Source organism: Ceratotherium simum, chromosome 30 (assembly GCF_057802395.1).
Source record: "Ceratotherium simum simum isolate JZ-2026a chromosome 30, ASM5780239v1, whole genome shotgun sequence".
Classification (NCBI taxonomy): Eukaryota; Metazoa; Chordata; class Mammalia; order Perissodactyla; family Rhinocerotidae; genus Ceratotherium; species Ceratotherium simum.
The window spans coordinates 37,537,770-37,562,067 of NC_141929.1; the positions used below are offsets into that span (position 1 = coordinate 37,537,770).

Genomic DNA, 24,298 nt, shown 5'->3' on the forward strand with positions numbered 1-24,298 from the left:
ATTAGTTAATTTGAAATGAGTGAAAGAAGAGCAGTGAACACTGCCAAGGTGCAAATAATCACTGCCACTCATTTACGGAATACTAGGCACCGCACATGATGAAGAAAGGGAAGGCAGCTGTGGTTAGGAGCAGTGGCTCTGCCTGAGTCTGAACCCTAGCTATGTGAATTTATATAAGTTACTTTACTTCTCTGCGTTTTGATTTTCTTCAACAGAGATAGTTAATAGTACCTATAGCATGGCATTATTGTGAGATTTAAATGTAAAGCACTGAGAACGCTACTTGTCACATATTAAGTACTCAATAAAAACTAGCTACTGAAATTGTCACTGCTGTCATCATCAACGTTATAATCGTTATCATTAGTACCCCTACTACAACCACTAGGTACTTCACAGACATTATTTGATCTTCACACAAGAACTTATGAGGGCTATACTATTATCTCCACTGTATAAGGAGGGAAAGTAGGTGCAAAAGCGGTTCACACAGTTTAGAAGTGTCATACTGGGATTTAAGCCTAGGTGTATGAGTCCACAGTCCGTATACTAACCACATTATGACACTGTCTCTCAAAAGGGGTGGGAGGGACTCAGGTGTGATAAGGAATAGGATTTACCGAGCATTTATTATGTTCCAGGCACTCTTCTGAGCTCTAGGGATACAGGAGTGAACAAAACAGATGAAGTCTCTTCCATCATATGAGAAAGGGAAGCCAAGGAAAAATATCAAATAGTGAGAAGTACATTACAGAGAATTAAAATTAAGAATGATGTCTCTGGGCCGGCCCCATGGCTTAGCGGTTAAGTGCGCGCGCTCCGCTGCTGGCGGCCCGGGTTCGGATCCCGGGCGCGCACTGACCACCGCTTCTCCGGCCATGCTGAGGCTGCGTCCCACATACAGCAACTAGAAGGATGTGCAGCTGTGACATACAACTATCTACTGGGGTTTTGGGGGGAAAACAAATAAATAAATAAAATCTTTAAAAAAAAAGAATGATGTGTCTGAGGGCCACTTGGATTGAGTAGGAAGAAAAGGCCTTTCTAAGGAGGCTAAGTTTAAGATGAGAACTTAAAAGACAATCAAAAGGAAGAAACTACCCAAACAGCAGTATAGAGAGCTTTCCAGGCAGAAGAAATAGCTGCTACAGAGAGCCTAAATGAAAACAAAATTATGTCTTAAGGAACCAAAGAAAGTTAGCGTGGGTGGGGAGAGGAGTATTCCATGAGGAGAAGAGGGAGGCAGGCAAGAGCCAGGTGACTTGTGGTCATCCAAGGGAGGGGACTGTGGATTTTATGCTAAAAGTAATGAAGGTTCACAAGAAAGTGACATGATCTGACTTACATTTTTATAAAATTCTTCTCACTGCTGGGCAGAGAACAGACTGCAGTGAGTCAAGAATGTGAAGACAAGAAACCAGGCTATTTCAGTAGTTTAGACCAGAGATGAAAGTGCCTTAGACTAGGCGGGTAGGAGTACAGCTGGAAAAAAACAGCCAGATTTTGGTATATGTTTTTGGAGATGGAGTAGAAAGGATTTACAAACAAACTGAATAAAAAGGGTAAAGTCATGAGGAATAACCTCCATATTTTTAGCTTGAGTAGCTGGAAGAATAATGGTTTAGTTTATTGAGATGGAGAAGATTTAGGGAGGCACATATTTGGGATAGGGACAGGATTAGAAAATAAGAGTTCTGTTTTGGTCAGGTTACTTTGAGATGCCCATCTTATATATCCACTCGGAAATGTTCAGTAGGCACCTGGATCAGAATCAGGAATTCTGGGGAGTTCTTATTCTTTCTCTGGTTTCACAGAAGACTGAAGATAAAGAAAACAGCAAAAGGAAAATAGCTTTTAGGATGCACAACATCAGTATTCTGTAACAATCTAAAGTAGTGAGACAAGTCATTGTACTCTTCATGAAATCATGTCACTTATAAAATCTGAAGCATTATCTTTGCTGAGGATAATGACACAGAAAGAGAGTAAGCTTTAAGGTCAATGAGATTCATGCCAAGGGAGTTAAGCCATATCATATGGCCTCTATTTCCTAAATCTTATAAGATTATAGGGCAGGACCCAGTAAGAAGAGATCAGAGCTCCGAGCAGGATACAATTTATAAGTGCTTCTGAAAATTCCATCCTACTTCAAAGGAATTCATTGCATACCCATTGTAAGACAAAAATATCTTCTAACTATACATAAAATAATGACTGCTCTCCCTGCTGTCAGACAGAAATTTCCATGGAAACTGTCAGAAACAATTTCTTTAGACTTGTAGTGATTATTGATAATGAAATAGACTTAGAGTAAAATGAGAGCTAGACTCTGGGTAATCTGATTCCAGCTAATTGTATTCTAGCACGACAAGTTTTCTTCATCAAATGGCTCCTTTGAGCATAGATATCAAAATGAAGAGAAAGGCAACCATGTCTGTTTTTGTATAAGTCCTACTCTTAAATATTTATCAGCAATATTGTAAAAGATACATTTTTAGGAAGGATAAGATATAAAATTTATTGGGAAGCTACTAAATATCAAGTGTTTTGCATACAACATCTTATTTAATCCTCACAATAATCCCTCCAGGTAGGTTTTATTACCCTTATTTCACAGAGAAAGAAACTAAGTCTCAAAGATATAAAGTAACTTGCTCAAGATCAAACAGGTAGTAAACAACGGAGCCAGATTAGATTCAGGTATAGCTGAAAACAAATGAGTACTTTTCCCTTAGGCTCTAAAAGGAGGCCACAACCCACCACAGTCCAGGAGGCTCAGGCCTATCATCTCTTTAAGCCACAAGAACCTTTTTGATTACTTCAGCGTTAAATTAGGCTGAAAACAAGGCTGCTATATAAATGCCTAAAAAAGAAGACATTGTCAGTCATGTAAAATAAAAAGTGGAGTTTTGCCCAGAATATACAACAAAACTTTACCACGTATTGATATGCCCATCAAACCAAATTAATCAAAGCAAATTAATCAAAGAACCTAAAAAGAAATAAGTAAAGGAAAAAACTCAAGGCACATGCTGATAAACACACTTAGATGCTGATAAACTTACAGAGCCAAGATAGAGATAAGCTCATGATTCATTTGAAGGAGTAATTTTTAAAATTATCTTATCATCTATGAATAAAAGTGAAAATGCCAAGACATTCCTTACCTCATCACAAAATGCTACACCTACTATAAATAATTGAACTGTAATGCCAATGTGACTGCTATAGCTGACCAACTCTGCTAACCTAATATACTATATAACTGTAGTAGTCAAATGAGAAATGAAAGCAATCTGAGGTACTGGATGCTACACTCCTTCCCTAATAATTAGCTAATTCATTTTGGTTGTGGAATTTGCCTATAAGTTTATTGCTTGTACATTTTACTTCAAGGTTCTTTAAAGAAAAACCTGGACATCCAGATCTCTTTTTGGATTTATGCAGTCAAAACAAAAGAAATTATATTCAACCACAGCACATCCTGACACATTAGCAGTCAGAACACAACTCAAGCATGCACACACAGAAATGCAGAACACACACTAAATTCAATAAACAGCAGAAATGAAGAAAAAACAGCAGAAACAAATCCAAGAGGAATAAAGAGGGTTAAAATGCATAAAACATGCTAGGTACTTTGGAAACTAATTTTCCATAATCAAGAACTAGCTTTCATTTTTGGTAACACTGGATAGTTTCTAGCCAAAAATACCAGGGAAAAGCTCTGCTGTGAACCCAGCACATGCTTTAAAATGACTGTCAAATGAAATTACACCATAAAACACTCTCCTACAACAATAATGTCCAAGGAACTACAACAGGGGAAAACAAATCATTTCCAACATAACTGCAGTATTTCTAAATTTGTAAATAAACTACAAATGCAAATCACTCTGAGTATTTTAACAGATAAAAGTTTTAAGTATTTCTTTATAGTCATTACTAAGTTTTGGTTAGAGGAACCCAAAAGTGTAAATATTGAAAGCAGATTTTAAGGAATCAGTCTTCAAAATGGCTTGAACAATGAAGTTTGGTATTTTTCTATTTTGTTTCTTGGTGCATTCTATTTTGATTTAATAACATGGTACTGGAAAAGCTTTTTGTATATGTCTTCAAATACTTTATGTAATGTTAAAGCACAGTTCTTAGGTTTTGAAATTTTCAGGACTATTGGTGCATAAAAGCATATCTTTAGCATTCTATTTCCCCATAACTGCTGAATGACTTTGCTAGTGCTGAAAACCCACTAAGCCCTTATTACGAAAGCCCAGATGGAAAACAGAGTCTGTCGCTTAAAAGAAGAAAAGACAGCCTAAAGATTTATGTCTTCTTGGTTCTCTTAGTTCAAAGATTAAATCAGAAATCATTGGTAATGTTACATAAACTATTTTGTCATTTAGCAGATGACAACTAAAGGATCATTTTCACTCCTTAAAGTATAAGCTTTGTTTTCTCCTGTTTAATTGTATCCTTCCTTAAGCTATTTCCTATTTCTTTTCTTTAAGATTTTCCTCCTCCATCTTGCCAAAAAGAGGACTTGAAATATAAATGGAAATAAAGTGGGGAACCACTTCTGAATGCTTATGGTGAAGCCAAAAGAGTTTTCACTGTCACTGTTTGCGCTGGCTCATCTCACATTTACCTATTAATGAGTTCTGAGGCTTTAATATTCTGCTTAAGGCCTTTTAGAGACAAAGCAGCCTCTTGCCAACAGCCTTCCCCGAGTGTTCAGACACAGAACAGGTTTTAAATGGTCCAAAGTGGGTTACAACTAGCAGAAAAAAGCCCTGAAGACTTCAGTCTTCACTTCAGCTCCATGGCCACTAAACAAAGCCCTTTTCTTCTTCTGTAAAGCAAGACTGGGTACATCCAAAGGCCCCAGTTCCTAATGGGAATCCATACATGGTCTTTCCTGGATGCAGGAATCTCCTCAAAGTTGTCTTTAAAATCCTGGGCATTCATCTGGGGAGCAATTCCACAGCTATCATCCAGCTCACAAAGGGTCCCACCAATACGACAGTCTAAGAGCCACTGTGCCAACATCTCCTCCAGCCCTTACACCAGGAAGCCATGGGATGGAAGACAAAGCACATGGCCTTGAAACATAATAGTCTCAGGACCTGGGGCAAAATGCTTCAGCTCTGTGAGCTTCCCTTTCCTGTCTATGAAAATGTATATAAAAATATCTACATCATAGGGAGTTGTTGAAGAGTAAATAATTGGGACGCTGACCAAAAATTTCTAATTCATAAAAGTTATTTCCATTATGCATGAAGACAAAAATCATTTAAGAAGTTTTTTAGGTATCCAGTTGACAAGTGAGGCTCCCAGACACTGAGAAACTACCCCTGGTCAAACAGAGCGAGTGTCAAGGCAGGGGTTTCACTCTGAGCTTCTCATGCCCCACTTAACAACACAACAGGCCACATTCAGCATACTGTGCAAACTTGAGCCTAACAACAGCAGAAATGGTGCTCAGGCTTGGGCCCAAAAGAGGAAATAAAACCAAAATGATATCATATGGTGACATCAACCTTCAGAAACAAAGGTATTTAAAATTACCAGTGACCCTTTTGGGGTCTACACACTTACCAGACCTTAAGAGAGCTGGTGGAGAAGAGATGACTGCATCAGGTGAGCTGGCCATTTCAAATTGTTGACTCTAATCACAAGCGTCGCAGGCTAAACTACAGCAATTTTCAAAACTGTTTAGTGAAGGTTAGAAGCAATCAGCATTAGATTAATTGAAAGCAGTGTGAGTAGTTATTAACACGATGCACTGTGCAACTAAGGCAATAATTGACGTTCATTATAATTTTATTTTCTCTTTTATGAGTTGAAAATTTGATTTTCTTTTCTTTGATAAATTACATTTGCTTATATGGATGAGGGAGGAAATATATAATATCCACTTATTAAAAATTACATAAGAGTAGTATCCTTTATTGAGCAGAGAAGTGATTATGCTACTATGTAACAATGCTCAGAACTTTGCAGTAGCATCAGATTAGTCCAAGTTTCAAAGCTCAATTTACATACTCTTCCAAAAGTAACAACAATCAGGTTGAATGGTTTTAATGACACAGGAAGTCAATGATTCACTCAAGAAACTTTATAGTCTACACTTTACAGTTACCGGAAGAATCTGAAACCTCTACTAATTTGGAGGAATGACTTCAAATGGTATCTCTTATTCTATGACGTAAACATATAGGAACATTCCACATTTATACTATGCACTTAACTACTTTGCACATGAAACTGGATTTAAGTGACTGCATTCAACAATAGTTAAATAAAATTTGAAAATGTTTTCTCAGTTAAAAAGAGAAGGTAGGTTTTCAAAGTTTACTGTTATGTCATGCAGGAAATAAAGACTGGAGAAGAAAAATGAACCCTATGTGCTTATTAAAGGAAAAGAGAAATTGCTGTAAAAATATAAGTTGAGGGCAGAACTCAGTTCCCTGTAAGAAAACTTCAGTTACTCTCTTTGACCAGATATTATCAATCCAATAACATTTTTTATAGCCCAGATAGACACATTGTTAGTGGTCAACTCAAATATGACACAAAAATTTGAAGAAAAAGTGTGAAATAAAAATATATGTGACTATTCCAAGTAACTGTATTGACTCTAACACATACTAAGGACTACTTTTTGAAAAATTCTCTCATACTTTTGTGGTAGTTTTGCTCTTTTGCTATAATCCTGAGTAAATAAATGCAGAACTTTTTTTAAAGGTTTAAAAAAATCAGCAACAAAGATTGGGTGAATTTCTCCTGTATGGTTTATGAAATTAGATACTTCATTCAAATTTTGCACAACAGACAACTAAGAACTTCATAAATGGGAAAAGTCCAAAACATAATGGGGGCATACTAGCTGAGGGGAAAAAAAAAAACAACTCAATATCAACGCAAATGCAAAGAGAGTTTTCCTATTGCTAAGCTTTTCCACGTTCTTACGTTAGCATCTCCCAACACTGACATATAGTAACATCAGTGCTTTAAAAGGGAAGAGTCTTAGTTGAAGACTTGTCATTCCACCATGGTTCCTGTTTACAGGCACACTTTTAGCTCAAGATTATACCCAGCCAGCCAGGAATAAGGGAAGTTTCAATCCTGGCTCTGAGGAGAGTTAGCAGCCACAAGCGCTAACTTCAAAGTCGTGACTTTGCAATTTGAGCAAGTCAGTTGAGGACACTTGAGCTGTTATAACTGCCCGCGCAGCGTCTTCTGACCTCGGAGGCCTCGGGTTTGGGAGCCACAACTGGGAACCACGCGTCCAGAGGCCATTTGCCCAGGGACGGGCCCGCTTCCTTCTGAGCCCTAACTGTGCTCAATGTGACCCCCTTCGTGGCTTGAGGCCTTGTCCCTCTCGATTTCTGCCACATAGATAACTGGCTAGGGCTCAGAACTTAGGAGGAACGTAAAAGGGAGATATGAAATAAGGCAACGAGCAGCCGCTGGTTTTCCAGGACCAGATCATAGTCATATTCAACAAGGAAGCTACCTGATTTTTGAGGAGGAACACAGAGGGAGAACACACTCTCTTCCCCAGGAATGTGGCCGCCGTCTGATTTCTAAGAAGGAAAACTCCGGAAGAAGACGGCACCACTACCAACTTTCTAGGGGGGAACACACACGGAATAAAGTTGGGGTCACCGCCTAATTGCTAGAGGTGTGGGGACACATCAGGAGGAAGGCCGGGGCCGCCGCCTGCTTTCTAAGGCGAAACACGCGGGCACAGCTTGGTTCCAGGACCCCCACCAGCCTCCGGCCCAAGGCGCTTGAGGGGGAGCACCACCCAAGGTGCAGGGGAAAGGGGTGGCGCCCCAGCCAGCCAAACCTGAGCGCTTGGTCCTGGCTCTTCGCTCCAAGACCTTCCAGCTAGCTTCGGCCACGATGCCCGCCGTCCCCGCCATCCCGCTCTGGCCACCGCCCCCGGGGCCGCCTGTCAGCAACGCCGGCCGGCCCCGCCCCCCCCCGCGCGACACTGTCGGGAGGCGCGCCGGCCGGAAGTGAGCGCGAGGGCGCTCTTCAGCCTAGCTCTGCGGCCTCCCCAGCGTCAGAGGGGCAGCCCTCGGGGCGAGAGAGCGGGCAGCCGGCGGCGGCACTTACGGGCGTGGGGCTGCGCGCTTTCTTTCTCGGCCGGCGGCACGGTGCTTTCCGGCTGCCGTCAAGCGCGGCAGCGGGCCGCGGGCGGGGGTCCAGGGGCTGCCATGGCGGCGGCGGGCGGGCTGCCGAGTTCCTGGGTGCTGCTGGCGCCGCTGCTTGGGGGCCTCGCGCTGCTGGGAGTCGGGCCGGTCCCCGCGCGGGCGCTGCACAACGTCACGGCCGAGCTCTTTGGGGCCGAGGCCTGGGGCACCCTGGCGGCCTTCGGAGACCTGAACTCTGACAAGCAGACGGACCTCTTCGTGCTGCGGGAAAGTCAGTGCTTGCCCGGCCCTCCCTCTGTCCGCTGTCCCTGTGCCCCTCCCGATGTTCCCCACACCCCTTGCCCGGATGGCCGGTCCTCCTGCATTTCCCGGCCCTTCTCTCCCAGCCCGCGTCTCTCCCTTTATCTCCAGCATCCTTGACAGCTTGTCCGTTTTTCCATCTTTTCCAACGCCAGGTCCTGGCCCGGCCACCCCACAGTTTGACCCACCCCCCTAAAAGCCATGGAAACACCCCAGTTTTTTTCCCGAGAAGCCGTAAGCCTTCATCCACGCACCCCTTCCTCCCCATAGGATCACCTGCCCTCGAGAGTCCTTCCTGGTTCCCAGGAGTCTTTGTAGCTTGCCTCTTCGTTCCCTCCCAAGGTCCCTTCATTCCCTACCTCTTGACTTGCTCCAGTTTTCCTTCCCCATTGATGAACTGCAAAAGGTGCCTCTTGACAGTATTTTCTCATAGACTTCCCCTTGCCTCATCTACCTAATTCACCCCCTCCCCTGGTTGTCAGGGTCCCAGCTTTCTCTAAAGGTGCTGTGCCCTCCCAATGCCCTGAACACTCCACAGCTCACACAAGCATTTTGCAGGGACCACTGATAAACACAATGCCTCCTTGGGAAAGGATTCTCAAACTGCAGATTCTTCTCTTTTCTAAGCTGACTAGTCTTTTGCGTGCTCCTGACCCTTTCTAGCTTTTGTCACCGCCCTAGTCGTGCAGATCTCTGCTTTGTTTGCCAACTTGTGGTTCTGGAGAGTTCCTTGCCCTAACCGTCACTAAACAAAGTTTTTTGTAAATCTTGATGCTGACGATGGGCTTAAAGGGTGTGTTTAAGGTCAGAAGCGGTGTACTATTTAAGGTCAAGGCGGTGAAGGAAGGAAGTGATGTGCTTATGCAGATTTCTTGGGGCCCTTGCCTGGACCACAGAGCCTCTTGTGGATCTTGGGTATTTTTCCTGTGTTGGTATGACCCCTTGTATTGCAAGAAGAGTGCATACTGCCAAACTTGTAGCTACTCCATCCAAACTGGATACAGAGACTCTCCTCTTAACTTTAAAGATGGCTTGTGTTTGCTTAAACAATTTCAGAAGCCTGTCCCAGTGAGCACTTATTGTGCTCCAAAAATGCATCAACCTGGGGAATGGTTCCACAGAAGCCACAAGAGGAAGGTCTTGGAGGATTCAGGTTTTTCTGGTTAAATACATAATCATGTCCTTGTTACTAGTCAGATACCTACAGTAGGAGTTCCTGCGTCCTTGGTGTGATGCATTTGTGTGGTGAACTAAACAGCCTTATGAAGGGCTGCGTTCTTAGGTTTGGGGAAGGCTTGACATACAATGTAGTTATAAGGTATGTCCTTTATATGGTTCTTTTAAGTCAACTGGCAGAATCTGTTGGCTTGAATTTGTCTTGACCTATTACATTTTCATGTTCATCCTTCCTGTTTCTCTGCTGCTTTGAACGTTGAATTTGTGATAGACTGTTAAGAATCCCCATTCCACAGATTAGTAGGACTAATCTTGAGAGGGCAGATGAACTGGAGTAAAATAAAACTTTTCTTGTTGAGAAAGGTGCCCGGAAAGCTTCTTGTAACCACTGATTGGATATCTTACGGGGAAACATTTTTTATAATATCATATATTTGCTTTTTTTAGGAAATGATTTAGTCATCTTTTTGGCAGACCAGAATGCACCCTATTTTAAACCCAAAGTAAAGGTATCCTTGAAGTAAGTATGAATATGTTTGTTTCTGTAAAACAGTAGGCATTAGTGTAATAATGGATATGCAGTAGCTAGTAGGATTGTCTTTGAAAGCAGTTTTACTCAACTGTGGTGTTGACACAAAACCACTAGTTATGAGGTATGAGTAGCAAGTAATTTGTTAGGAAAAATAGTGAATATGCCAAAGTTTTAAAGTGATTTACTTTTTGCAAATGTAAATAAATTTGAGTGGATCCAGATCTGTTCCCGCATAAACACTCTTTCTTCCCTTGCAACCTGATATGCTTTCTTGAATGTGTTGGGATTGTCCCTCATCCTGAGTGTGCCTGTGGGAGCAGCTCACTCACAGCCTCATCAGGTCAACTGTGTGTTTTGTAAGAAGTGGGGGGAAGTAGTTTGCCAGTGAGGGGAAAGGTCAGTGACCTCTTCTAATTTTTTGTTTGTTTATTCACTGATAGATGGTGAGTTTTTAAGGTTGATTTTGAAGACATTTAAATCAAGCTGAGTTTTTTAAATGTTCAAATAATAGTTCTTCTTTTTCTTGTACATGACTGGCATTGCATTAAACACAGTGATCCCCATCAATAGTGAGCAGTACAGTTTTGAACCTGCAAGAAGCAAGTATTGATTGCTCTCTGGTTCGAGGAAGAAGAGATGACTCAGTGCAGACTAAAGTGGCAGCTTTTAGAAAGTCATGGAACTTGAGCTTGACCTTAAAATAAGTGAAATTTAGATGAGGGCTTTCAAGTTTGGGATACAGCATTAACAAGAGATGGCAGTAAAAACAGTATGTTGTGAAGAGGAGGCAGAAAGATTTGCCGGACACAAGTGGGGGGTACACTTTGGAGAGTTATGGTCTAAGAAGATGAGATCAGCACCAACTAGGAACCTTTGTAAATATCAGAAAGAGTTTAAACTCAATCCCATAAGAAGTAGGGAATCTTACAGGGTCTTGTTTAAAAAAGAGATGATGAAAATGGTATTTTAAGTTGGTTTACTTGTTAACCGTGTGGAGGATGAATTGGTATGTAGAAAGATCAGAGATTGCTTAGGAAACCGTTTAAAAAATTTTTGAAGCCCCCAGTGAGGTAATGAGTGCTCAGATTCTACGATATTTAATTTAACTTCAGACATATGTAAAAAAAAATTGGCTTTGAGTTAGAACATTGAGAGGAAAGTTATAAATGGATACACAGGAACTTATCCCTCTTGAGGTATGTTGCTGGGTACTGAATGTCAGCGTGCTTGGAGTAGAGAGGGAGCAGAAGTTGATAAATATTATATACAAGAAATGAACTGCCTAGAAGTGAGTTTTCTTGGAAGATTAAAAGTTAAGGAAATTTATGGGATATAAAGGACTTGAGTTCCACTAAGTTAAAAAAATAAAACCTGATTAATTTCATTTTCTTTGATTAATGCAATGTTGTTTTATACACTTAAATTTTAGAAACTATTGTTTTTATTTTATTTATTTAGAATATTTTTCAAAGTGAAAATAACTATTCTTCACCTTTCTCTCCCCTCACTTCCCTGTTCCTCTTTCAGATGCAACCGCTTTTAAAACTTTTAGCTGTTTCTTCTGGTGTTTATTTCCATATTTTAAAATAAGTTTTTATACTGTAATTTCTTAGTTATCATCTTCATCTCTTGAATTTTTTTGGCATAAATAAGGATTTAGCATCTATTTAGCTCGATCATCTTGATTTAGTTATGTCATTTTTTTTTTTAATAATTTTTTTATTTATTTATTTTTCCCCCCAAAGCCCCAGTAGATAGTTGCATGTCATAGCTGCACATCCTTCTAGTTGCTGTATGTGGGACGCGGCCTCAGTGTGGCCAGAGAAGCGGTGCGTCGGTGCGCACCCGGGATCCGAACCCGGGCCGCCAGCAGCAGAGCGCGCGCACTTAACCGCTAAGCCACGGGGCCGGCCCGTTATGTCATATTTTTTAGTTGAATCAGTAATCATTGCTTACATTTTGACCATGTAGATTCTGTGTACTTCAGAACCAAGCAGTATACAGTATTTCATTTCTGTACAGTTTTTCCCTTCTGGAGTAAATGATCGCTTTTTGAAAAATAAACTGCCTAGTTTTCTGTGTACTATCCTTAACTTCTTTGCAGATGTTCCATCATATCTGCCATATAGCTGCTGTGCATTTTTGTTTTCCCCGTTAAGTCCTCTGCACTCCTACCCAATCTGGATTCATTCTCTAGGCCTTCTGCAAAGTTACTATTTGGGGGCTTGCCCTTTGCTGTTCTTTGATCCCTGTGTCTTGGGTCCTGTGCCATTCTGTTCTTCGCTTCTTCATTTACTTCACTGGAGTGCATCCTTCAGTAAATTCCTGAGAAAGGATGCACTGTATGTCCCTCCATGTCCAAAAGCTTTTTCCACTCACCCTTAATATTTTGGTTGGCCTGTAGTCTTCTAGCTTCATGGGTTGCTGTTTTAAAATCCAATGCTATTCTTTCTCCTAATCCTTCAAATGTGACTTGTTTTTTTTTTTAATTTTGGAAGCTATTAGAGTATCTTGTTTATCTCTTTTGCTCTGAAATTCCATGATAATCTGTCTTGGTGTAGATTATTTTTCATTTATTACAGTGGGCATTAGGTGGGCCCCTTCAAGCTGGAGGCTTCTATCCTTGGGTGCTTTTTAAAATGTTCTTATATTATTTCTTTGAAACTTTTTTTACTCTCTTTCAGTAATTCCTATCAGTTGGTTATTGGACTGCCTGGGTCCATTCTTCATTTCTTTATTTTATTTATGTTTTTGTCGTTTGGTTTTGTTTTCCTTTCTGGGAGGTTTTCTCAATTTTATCTTAAGTTTTCTATTGGATTTTTTATGTTAGCTGTCATATTTTTTATGTCCAGAAAGTTTCCTTTGTTCTCTTACTGTTCTTTTCTCTTTGCATGAGGTTCTTTTTTTTTTTTTTATGGACATACTTTTTTACATCTTCAAGTGTAATTTTGAAGTTTTTTTCTGTTCCTTCTATAATCTCTGTTTTCTTCAGTAATTTATTGCTATTTGTTTTAGCACTCTTTAGTATTCACAGTTTTCTTCAAAATGCAGATGTCTATTCATATTTAACGTTTGAGTAAGATACTAAAGAGCTAATTGGAAACTCTTTGCATGGTGGGACTTGTCTCCTGTCTCTTGCCCTGTGGGTGTGTTCCTGGCTGACTGGCATCCTAGGAATAGGGTAGAGCTAGTGGCAAGGGTCAAACTGTTTCTTGTGCAGACTTTCCATTAACTCCTTGTTTTTAGCTTAAGGCCAAAACCTTACCCTCTGCTGTAACTTAAATCTCTAATGCCTGAAATTACTCAGAAGTAAACTTCTCAGTTCTTGCCTTGCTGAGCAAGAGGGAGAAGGGACCATCACTCACAATACAGACTTAAATTAAACCCATTTTCAGCCTTGTGCCTCACTCTTGTCTTCCACTGTTTCTGAGGAGCAACTTCTGAGCCTTTCCGGGGTTCTTCAGGGCAAAAAGCTTTCCTTCTTGAGCCTTTGTCTTCTGGCACTTTAGCTTATGGTTTCCTTGCCCTGCTAAGTCAATTAACATCCCTCCATCTGCTATCTCCTTTCATATCTTTGTGTCTTTGAGGGTTATACTTCTTTTTTTGAATTCATTCTATATCATTTTAGTGGCTTCTTTGAAAGAAGAGATAAATGCATGTGTCAATCTGATGTTTTTAAATGTTCTACTTCCTATTTTTACAACCATAAAGAAGCTGGGCAATTGTGGGAATAAAACCTGGTTAGTTTAAGTTCCTATCTAATCCTTTGTAATAAATTCCTATCAATTTCAGGGTACTTTCTGCCCCCAAATCATAAATGTTTTTGGACAAGTATTACTGCCGAGTACGTACAGTTGTATTACTGTACATCCATACATGTACACGTACACATGCAGAGGCAAGCACATTAAGTATAGCTTGCTACATAGTAGTCTGTGTGATTGCTATATCATCATTTTTAAAGTCCAAGTATTTTTCATGGAAAGGTTAAAGTACTGTTGGAATTCTTTGAAGAAACTGACATTACTAAAAATATTTTATTGTTATGAGGATCAGTTTTAGTGGCCGACACAACTGAATTTGAATTCTAGCTATTCCATTTAACTAGCTGTTTAACACAAGAAGCTACTTAATCACTCCAAACCTCAGTTTCCTAGTCTGTTCAATGAGAATAACAATATCTATTTCAGGTGATGAAGATTAAATTATCAGATAATAGCTATTAAGCACTTGATGTAATATCTGGGACATAGTAAGTAGATGCATTATAATAAAGCTATTATTATTGTTTTTCTTCACTATTAACCTTTTCAGTATTTTCTTCATTTTCATTTGAAATAAAACATATACATATATACACACATATTTATATTCTCAATTCCATTTAGGAAATAATTATCTATAGTCTATGTGGAAACTTGCTGTGTTGATATTTGCTCTAAGCAGAATTAAATATAAATGGAATTTAAGGCCTATTTTTTGGTTGGATCACTCAGACAACATTATGACAAGACTTTAGGATGTTTTTTGTTAAGTTTTCAAAGTTCATAATTTTAGGATTGTTTTATTGTTAAAAACGTAAAATTTGGAGGGTCGGCCCAGTGGAATAGTGGTTAAGTTCGTGCACTCAGCTTCAGCGGCCCGAGGTTCACAGGTTCAAACCCCAGGCGTGGACCTACACACTGCTCATCAAGCCATGATGTGGCAGCATCCCACATATAAAATAGAGGAAGATGGGTACAGATGTTAGCTTAGGGCTAATCTTCCTCAGGAAAAAGAGGAAGATTGGCAACGGATGTTAGCTCAGGGCCAGTCTGCCTCACCAAAAACAAAAAAGCAATATTTGTTATGTATGATTTGATAGTATATTGCCAGGTTTGGTAAAAAGAACTTAGTTTCCATTGTGAATCTTGAGCAGCTTCCAGAAATAAAATGTTTAGTTTTCACTGTAATTTTCGAATCTGCATTAAAATCCAAAATTAAATATTGTATAAACATCGTTTAACTTAAAATGACAGTGAGACTCCTTGCTGCTTTGGTGATTGGTTATGAGCCTCCATTTGTTATAAATGCTATCCCAATGTCCTGGTACCCTTGACAAAAGGGCTAAGTAAAAGGGCAGTATGAGCCAATGCTTGAACGTAAAACTCAGCTTTCTCTGGATGTATAGTTGAGATTTTTCTTGTTTCTTAAGACTCCTCGGCATTCATCCTGAGTTCTTTTGTAGACCAAAGAAGCCTACATACATAAAGAATGATAAGCTATTAAGGAAGAAAATGAAATTAATCAGTTCTGTGAAATTTTAAATCCTCCATTGAAGATATTTTTGTATAGTACAAATATAGAGGCATCCTTTTTCATCATAGCATGACTGGGTATCTTAAAATGCTTGTTTCTTCTAGGACTCACAGTGCACTGATAACAAGTGTAGTCCCAGGGGATTATGACGGAGATTCACAAATGGATGTCCTTCTGACGTATTTTCCCCAAAATCATGAGAAGAATGAATTAGGAGCTGTTATCTTCTGGGGACGAAACCAAACATTAGGTGAATTTATTTTAAGAATTTTTAATATTCATCATTGGATATTAAAGGAAAAACATGCTGGGTATTCTTAGGTAAATGTAACAAAAATATTCTTCTGAAATCAATTCAAAAATGCAATTTTTGAGTATCAGTAATTGTCTGTACAAACTTCTTTAAAAGTTCATTTTCTGAGTTTTACTTTTCAACCCAGAACTGGTCTTGGGTCAGTTCCAGAGATCCAAATCCACTCTTGCTAGGTTAAGGGAGAGAGAGATTTATTAAAGGATTTTTATGGCTTGCAGAATTATTGTGATGGCCGAAGAAAAGACTCTAGGTTGAACCTTCAGGAACGATCCCCATAGCCTTCAAGGAAGCCACTGCCTTTTTATTATCAGAAAGTGGCCAGTTGTGCAACAACTGCTAGAATGACACTGTGCCTGCTGTGATTCTCACTGCAAAATGGAGGCCCTGCACCCTGCCTCTTGATGCTCACAAATTCAGCAATCAGACATTGAAATAGAAGTGGCAGAAGCACAGCCTTCACTCTCTCCTGAGTTCTAAAACTCACAGTGTTGCTGATTGGAAGGCTTACATTTTATTCAGAATCTCAGATGAAAAGATATCTGAGAAATGCTATTTTTGGTTTCTAGTCTCCCCAGTACAGGAAAGCACAAAAACGTTAGAGTGGAGGTTGAGAGTCAGTCTACCATATCCATTCACAAACCTTCATGTCTTATCTGAGAAGCATAATAATTGTACCTAAATAGACAACTTTGTTCATGGAGCCAGATTTCAAGGCCAGAATGGGGTGGGGGGTTGGGAGGGTGCATAGACATTTTAGAGTCAAGTAGGTTTCTGTATATTGGCTTCTGTACACCAAAACCTTAATTGTCAACTGCTTTAGTGCTAAATTGAATATAAAGAAAACTCACCTAAGTGATTTTTAGATTGACGATTCAAAAGGAAGTTATCGTAATGCTAGTCTTCACTGTAGAATGAGCTCTCCCAATATATTATCTTTACAAACTTGATGTCCATTTAAGTTAGATTTATAGTATCTCATTGATGGTAATAGTTGGAATTAATTAGAAAGGAATCTTGAAAAGAATAAAGGAATATTTTTCCCTAAGTGTTGATTTAAAAAATAATATAAAATGCCTGCTAATTTGTATATTTTTTTCTTTACAGATCCTAACAATATGACCATACTCAATAGGACTTTTCAAGATGAACCACTAATTATGGAGTAAGTATGTGCTTACTTCGGTTTGAATGATTTTAAACTTACAAACATAAAATAAAATCTTTCACATAAGAAACTACTTTACTAAGACAGTAAATTCATTCTCACTTTAAAACTCATACTCTTGATTATTTGATATTTGCCTTGATGGAGGATAGAGAAAACTGAAATTCAGTATTTTGGAAAGAGAAAGCGATGTGTGTTTTTATTTTGTTTCAGTAGCTTTGAATGTGTCCATTATGGGTCTGTTTGAGTCCAGCCATGTTATTACTCAGAGAATTAAGATAACTCTTTTTGGGTAAAACTATTAGTACTTGATTAACAGATGTGAAGGGTACAGGGTTTCCTCCAGAGATTTAGAAAGGTTTCTACATTAAGGAGAAGCTTCTGTGTTTTTTTTTTACAACTCTTCCTTAGTGTTATCATTTATTTCCTCAAAATAGACTCATGTACCAGGATAAATTTAATCCAAATTTCTCTCAGGATTTTTGGTAATGAGGTAGAGATCATTTTTGAGACTAAAGCAATGTACAGCCACATTCTTAACTTCCAGTGCTGCCTTTCATATAGTTACTAAAATCATAGTCATACTTCACTACGTCAATGGCCATTAGAAGTCTAAACTATAAATCCATGGATTAATCTTCTTCAAGGCGTTCAGCTTGATTTCTTTCATAGTTGGGTTTTTTTTTCATTGTTGTTACAATATTCAAATTCAAATGTGACTTTTTATACCAGCTAGGGATTATTTTTGTGGGTTATTTTTCTAAGCACATTTAACTAAACAAGTTGGGTTATGATTCTGAAATAAGTACTGTCTTCTTATTACTCAGGGATGGGCTAGGGTATGCAGAGATTATAGACAACCCCAAAATCCCACAACAAAAGTTTATTTCTTGCTTACACCACATGTCCAGTGCGGGTGGTCAGTGATAGGCTCTGCTCTGTGCCATCACTCAGAGAGTCAGGCTGTTAGAGGCCCCATCATCTGTGGAGCGGGACCATCTGAAACACATACTCTTCGCGTTACCATGGCAAGCTTTAAGAGGGCTGGAGGGTCCAGTAACAAAAATTAAACACTTTGGCCCAGAAGTGTCACTTCTGGTGACATTTGACTACAACAGGTTTGGTGAGCATTGTAATGTCTATCACACCTCCCAAAAGTTATTTTTCTTTTAAAGCTAAGTTAGAAAGGAGAATTTAATAAAATAGCTGCTTAATGTTTTTAATGTTTTCTTTTCAGCTTCAATGGTGATTTAATTCCTGATGTATTTGGTGTCACAAATGAATCCGACCAGCCACAGATACTATTAGGAGGGTGAGTAAATATGATTATAACCGTGTAATTAATTGTACATATTGCTGGTGCAAGGACTATGTGTCTGTGTGAACTGACTGCTTTAACCATTCGGAAAAAACCCAGCTCATTGGAAATCTTTGTTGTTAAAGATTTTTAAAAGGACATTTGATTGACATATAAGCTTTCTCAAATAGTTGGATTTGATCTATAACTGCTTTCCATGTAGAGCAAATTTAATCCCTTTATCCCTCTGGAAATTAGAGATACAAACTTTACAGGTCCCCATTTAAATATTAGTATTTTCATTAGATGTTTTTAGAAATGGAACGATTTAATTTAAATAGGATGAATAGCTGAGTCTTGGATAGATTTTCCACCTTAGTTATGTTAGCTCCCACACTTTTTTGATAAGCCTTGTTCCTTCTTTCCTTTATTTGTTCAGTGAGCAATCACTAATTCCCTGAAAATGTAAACACTCCTTCTCTAAGCTCTGGAAACTTTTCCGTGTATACTTTATCCTTGACCGGTATGTGCTAGGACTCTCTTATTATCCAAGCGTGCCATTCTTAGGAAAAACTACCCGGAATCTTGAATTCAAAGAGCTCCATTATAATTCCTCCATATTTAAATAGAACTGTCCTCTTAACACAAGAATTCTTGATAGCAAGATACTTTTCATGAGATACCTTCAACTTGGTTAATTTTCTCTGTATGATAAGGCAAAAATTTAGTTTAAGAGTACAGAACACATTTATGGACTTTTTTGACTTTCTAGCAAGTATAGAGAACCACCTTCATCAGTCTGTCTTCCCCAGGTACTTGAAAATCTAGTGAATTTTCCTTCTGTTTTTTGGAGAAGTAGCGTACTTGTGTGATTCGTTTTTGAAATGTGATTCACAGGCACACAGATGAGTAAATTGTCAAAATTAAGGTGTTAGGTGGAGAAACTGTCACATTTCCTATTACTTTTTCTGAAGGTTTTCAATAAAGAATATGGGTGTTTTGATGCTAGTCATGGTGACCTCTGAAAGACTTATTGTGAATCTTTAGTAAGAAACCTGTTTTTTCCCCAAACTTGGAACGATATCTGGAGGAGGCCCCTGCTTTAGAGACCAAGTGGGTGGAGATCCTACCTGGCCTTTGTGGTGGTTTCTAGGGGGACCTGAGTGTGGGTGGGCTCAGGAAGCGCACAGGCCACTCCTACAAGGGCAAGCCTGCTCATTTTCGGGACTCCGGAAACCCTGTCCTTTCCTTTCCTGTCCTCAAAGGCAGTCTTGTGATTGGGAATGTGATGGTGACTTGTGGCCTGGTTGATTTCGTGTTAACCTCCATTTTAGTCAAAGAAATACTTGGAATATCTTGAATATGATGTAGTTTGACCTTTAGAAATTAAAACTTGTGAAACAACTATTGTTGATAATTCAAAAAGTAAAACTTCTAATATCTTTATGGATTTTCTACTTAATTTACAAGAAAACTAGAATATCATGTGATAGTGTCATAGCTTATTTACTTGTTTTGAATTCTATGTTAGATGTTTTTCTCTGATTCTTCTTAAAAAACTCCAGCTTTTGAAATTTATTCTGCCTAAAGACGTGTTCACTTTTATTTTTAATACGTTATACTTTGGTATACTTAAGTATACTGGAGTATTACTTTGGTATTTTATGATATTTCTCATGTAAACTTCAGTTACAAATTAAGCAATAGTAGCTAACCATATTGTAAGTAACAAGTTTGTGTCCAAAATATGTCCTGATGCCACTTTAAAGAAAGAAATTAGAAAAACTGATAGAAAAGAATAATAGCATTGTTCGGATGACTGTAGCCTAGTGTAGGGGAGGATGACAATTCCTCTACCCTCTACCCAGTCCTTCTGGTTGGTCTAAGAATTAAATTGACATGAGATAGAATAACAGGAAAAAATAAAACAAAGTTTAATAACGTGTTCATGGGAGACACCCAGGAAAACTGAGTAACTCACCAGACTGGCTGAAGCCTCCACCTTAAATACCATCTTCAGCTGAAGACAAAGGAGGATGTTGAAGATAGTGGTTTGGGACTTCAAAGGAGAGGAAGACCATTTACATAAAGAAAGAAATGTAAATATTTGATAAACAAGTGTTTGCTGGGCTATCTATAGACAATGTGACCCGAGAGACAGAACTTTGATAAAAATAGGCTTGCTGGTGCCTTTCTGTCTATCATACCTATTTTATGTTATACTATAGTTATCTTATGGTATTAGTTCCTTCCTGGAACAGGCCTTCTATCTTACATTCTTTTAGGCAGTTAGGGGGAATGTCAAAGTTTCTTTCAGAGTCTTTTGTTCTTAAAAGTAATCAAGCCAAAGAGACACATTTTGGGGTGGCCAATTCTGATCCCCCACACTAGCAATATCACCATTTAGACTACAGAAAGCTGAATATTTCCTTATGGGAGCAAGCATTAATATGTTACTAAAATAAGAAAATTATATTTAGGCTATACCAGTTTTATAAGTTACAGACATATGCCATATGAAAAAGCCATCAGCGTTGACATTTTTGACTAGTCATGTCACCTCTGATTAGCAACCCAATCTTATTTATCAAGAAATCTAACCTACCTTTTACAACTTAAATATTATGCTTTATGGGTATACCAGACCCAAGATTGTCTTAAATTTAATTAAATTTGGCCAGTACCTTAATTTTATGGGAAATTTGCAACGATCTTTAAATAGAGTGCTAAATGGCCTCATAGGATTGTGCTGGAAAGCCCATGGGTGTAATTTTGCCCCGTGCAGGCATGGAAATAGGAGATTGCCCACAAGTAAAACTAGCATGAATGGTTCGGCTGGAGTAAAGGTGCAGATGGTCCGTCTAAGCAGGCAATGGTAATAGGCAGAAGAATCCCTTTTAACTGGTACAGTGGGGGTTATCTGATGGCGACAGGAAGGGTGCTAAATCTACTGAGGTGCCAGAGATAATTGAAGGGTGTCAAATGGTCAAAGGTGAGACTTCAGTTTGTGCCTGAACCTCACTTTATAATGACGTGAAAGAATATAATAATGCGCCACATTACTTAGAAATAACACCTAGCTATTAAGTGTTAGAACAGCTTTTGCAGTGACATGAGGTTATAGTTAATGAACATTTTCTATAAAAGGATGTTTGAAACAGATGTTGCATAAGCATTCAGAATATTGTTTTTAGTATTGAAATGAAAACTTGTACCTGTAATTTTAATCAAAGCCAAATGTAATATTGGTCTGCTCAGATTTTTTATGACTCATATACTGAGTTCAAACACAGTTCTGGGTCAGGCCCAAGTTGTATACTTGAGAATATTAATGTAGGTATGTGACAGATAAATACTTTGCCGTACTCTGTTTACTTCATAAGTGATTGCATGAAAATTTTGAATGTAATATTAATGGCACTGAAAGCACTCATTTTTAACTCTTAGTTACATGGGTGGGTATTTTTCTTCCATTACCAGAAAAAACTATGCCTTCTATTTAAATATAGTTAGCTACTCTTGATCCAGAAGGAATACATCTGTTTTTTCATGTAACCTTCTGTCTTTTCTCACATTATAACCAATGATTGATTTATTAAATCACCCTTCATTTTTACTGCTGATTTTGTTTGCATTACAGAAAATATTGCAGATATCTATCTTAATGAAATATGATATTGTAACACTTAAATCTATTGTTTAGAAAAAACATGAAAATTTTGATGAAATTTATAACACAAAAGAAAACCAAATAGTCATCAAGGCAGCTTTTACCTTTGTAATCAGCATTAGTACTCATAATCTTAACAAAGAAAGGCGGCTTTGAGATGGTTCATATTTTCTTAGATTTCTACTAGCAACCCCTCCCTTCTCACGTTGTACACCACTTGTGCTTTGAACATTGTTGTCTAAAGGAATCTGTTAGAACTTGAGAAATAAGTTTTTTACTGGTGTTTCCATAGAAACAGTGCATCAGTTTTCTAACTTTTCTCTTTTCCTAAAGAAACATTGCTATTGGAGATAAATTCATTTACTCTCCCATTGTTGCTCACCTAAGCCTTTTTGTTTTCAAAATTAAGCCACAGAAATAGTGAAAAGCTTTAGCAGATGACTAAAATTGTATGTGCTGTGATTATTTCAAGTGGCATGTTACTCATTGGGGAAGAGGGAGAATTCCCTTCCGCCCTTTCCTTTAAGGTTCTTATGGCTGGCCAAATAATTAAAAGACAGGTTAGCAGGAGAAAAGAATACCAAGTTTAATAACATGTATACATGGGAGAAACCAGGGAAACTGAGTTTCTCAACAAAATGGCCGAGATTCTCATCTTAAATACTATCTTCAGCTAAAGACAAAGGAGGATGTTGGAGGTGGGGGAGGAGAAGGCTATATGGGGGATTACTGGAAAGCACAACAATCAAGGGTATGTAGATTTAAGTCCTCTCATTCCTTACTGAAAAGAGTTTCCAGAGATAAGGCCATCCCCCCCTCTTCAAAGTACATGGAGGGAGATACCTTTACAAATGTAAATGTTTGGTAAACAGAACTTGGATAAGAATGGGCTTAGCAATGACCCTGCCAGTCTGTCCATACCCAGAGTTAAATTCCTTTAGGCAGTTAGTGGGGGAGGTCGAATGTCCATCAGAGAAAATAATTAAGGTAAAGAGATATATTTTGGGGTGGCCAAATTTTGATCACCCACATTACTTAAGGATCTATAATTTTATTTCCTGGAGTCCCACCAGAAGCTTTTGAGGGGTCAGTTAAATGACCCACAATTCCCTGGTGATTTATCATACTGCTTTGTGTTAGGTTCTGGTTGGCAGTGCTATATGTATGTGAACTTTTGTTTGTTTCTAAGTGAATGATTTAAGATGTTATTCTCAAAGTTTACTCACTTTGCTTTTAGTGAAATCTTAAAATTTTTAGATATGTATTCTTTTCAGTAATCTTTCAGAAAGATAATCATCCTCTTTTGAGAAAAGCATAGTTTTATAATTTCTGTGCAAAGAAATTTGATAGTAACATTTATTTCATCATGAATATTGATGATATTTAAAAGTGTCTTGAATTCAGCATATTTCTATTACCATATATCAAAATTTTATTTCATTCTTTGAGGGGAAACCATTTTGTTTTATTTTGTTACTATTTGCATATGTATTGAAAAAAGTCCATTTTGAAACGAGTAGAATACTACTGAACTATACACTTAAAAATGATTAAGATGGTAAATTTTATATTATGTATATTTTACCACAATAAAAAAAATTGGAAAAAGAAAAACAAACATGGTTAGAGAAGCTGTGTATACAGAAGACTGAGTAGGATTAGTATATATTACCATTTCCATTTAGGATAAAATGAAGCCAAATAGTTTATAATTTCTGAAAATACAGGTTAAGTCCTCTTTCATTAGCATCCTATTGCATTTTTTAGAAATGTATATGCTGTTGAAAATGCCCTACAAATACTTGGTTTTTAAGTCTGGAGGCCTAGGCTCTGAGCTGCAGTTCCTGAGTTCCACAGTAGTCCTGAACAGAAGTGTAGGTTCAGCTGTGGGGGCCTGTGTTTTTCTTCAGACTGCCTGCTCTTCTGTTTATCTGCCTGCTGTAGGAGCCGGTGCTGCCAGGCACATCTCTCAGGTGTGATAGTACCGTTGTACACCCTGTGGAGGTAGGGATATTGGGACGAAGTAAGGATATGGCTCAAAGAAATCTCCACTTTTTCTTAGGAACATGTTATTTCTGAGATGTCCTTAACATTTATCTGGTCGGTCCCTCAGCCTTGAGTTCTAATAAAGGCCCAGCTTGAGTGAATGACCATCAAGTATTTAACAGGGTGACTTTTGTTCTCCAGTGATGCTGCTTTTCCCACTCTTCCACATGTCCTGCTCTTCACCATGCCCCTCCACACGAGGCGTACCACGGGGTTGCACAGGTATCAGTCCTCTGTGAGACACAGGGTTGGATGGGGAAGGAAGATAAGAAAGAAAATCTTAAACTTCCTTATTATACCAAAATAAGAAACCAAATGGTGTTGTTTCTCATTTATATA

General features: G+C 38.5%; 2 protein-coding genes across 7 annotated transcripts in view; one reads left to right on the plus strand and one right to left on the minus strand.

Annotated features, from left to right (window-relative positions):
• Window positions 1–7,947, minus strand: part of PHKB (phosphorylase kinase regulatory subunit beta) — a 45,863-nt gene extending 37,916 nt beyond the window's left edge. Inside the window, exons 1-2 of one of the 2 annotated variants that reach the window (XM_087420311.1) lie at window positions 7,517–7,631; window positions 5,596–5,708 (exon numbers count right to left, since the gene is read on the minus strand). In XM_087420311.1, the coding sequence (XP_087276437.1) occupies window positions 5,596–5,650 (55 nt within the window). In that variant the 5' untranslated portion in view covers window positions 5,651–5,708; window positions 7,517–7,631. Of the gene's footprint in view, window positions 1–5,595; window positions 5,709–7,516; window positions 7,632–7,852 lie in introns of those variants that run through there. The other variant, XM_087420310.1, reaches the window with a different exon arrangement.
• Window positions 7,948–8,103: 156 nt separating this feature from the next.
• Window positions 8,104–24,298, plus strand: part of ITFG1 (integrin alpha FG-GAP repeat containing 1) — a 265,929-nt gene continuing 249,734 nt past the window's right edge. Inside the window, exons 1-5 of one of the 5 annotated variants that reach the window (XM_087420312.1) lie at window positions 8,104–8,433; window positions 10,086–10,158; window positions 15,573–15,718; window positions 16,886–16,943; window positions 18,184–18,258. In XM_087420312.1, the coding sequence (XP_087276438.1) occupies window positions 8,226–8,433; window positions 10,086–10,158; window positions 15,573–15,718; window positions 16,886–16,943; window positions 18,184–18,258 (560 nt within the window). In that variant the 5' untranslated portion in view covers window positions 8,104–8,225. The remainder of the gene's footprint in view (window positions 8,434–10,085; window positions 10,159–15,572; window positions 15,719–16,885; window positions 16,944–18,183; window positions 18,259–24,298) is intronic. The other 4 variants (XM_087420314.1, XM_087420313.1, XM_087420315.1 and 1 more) reach the window with 4 other exon arrangements.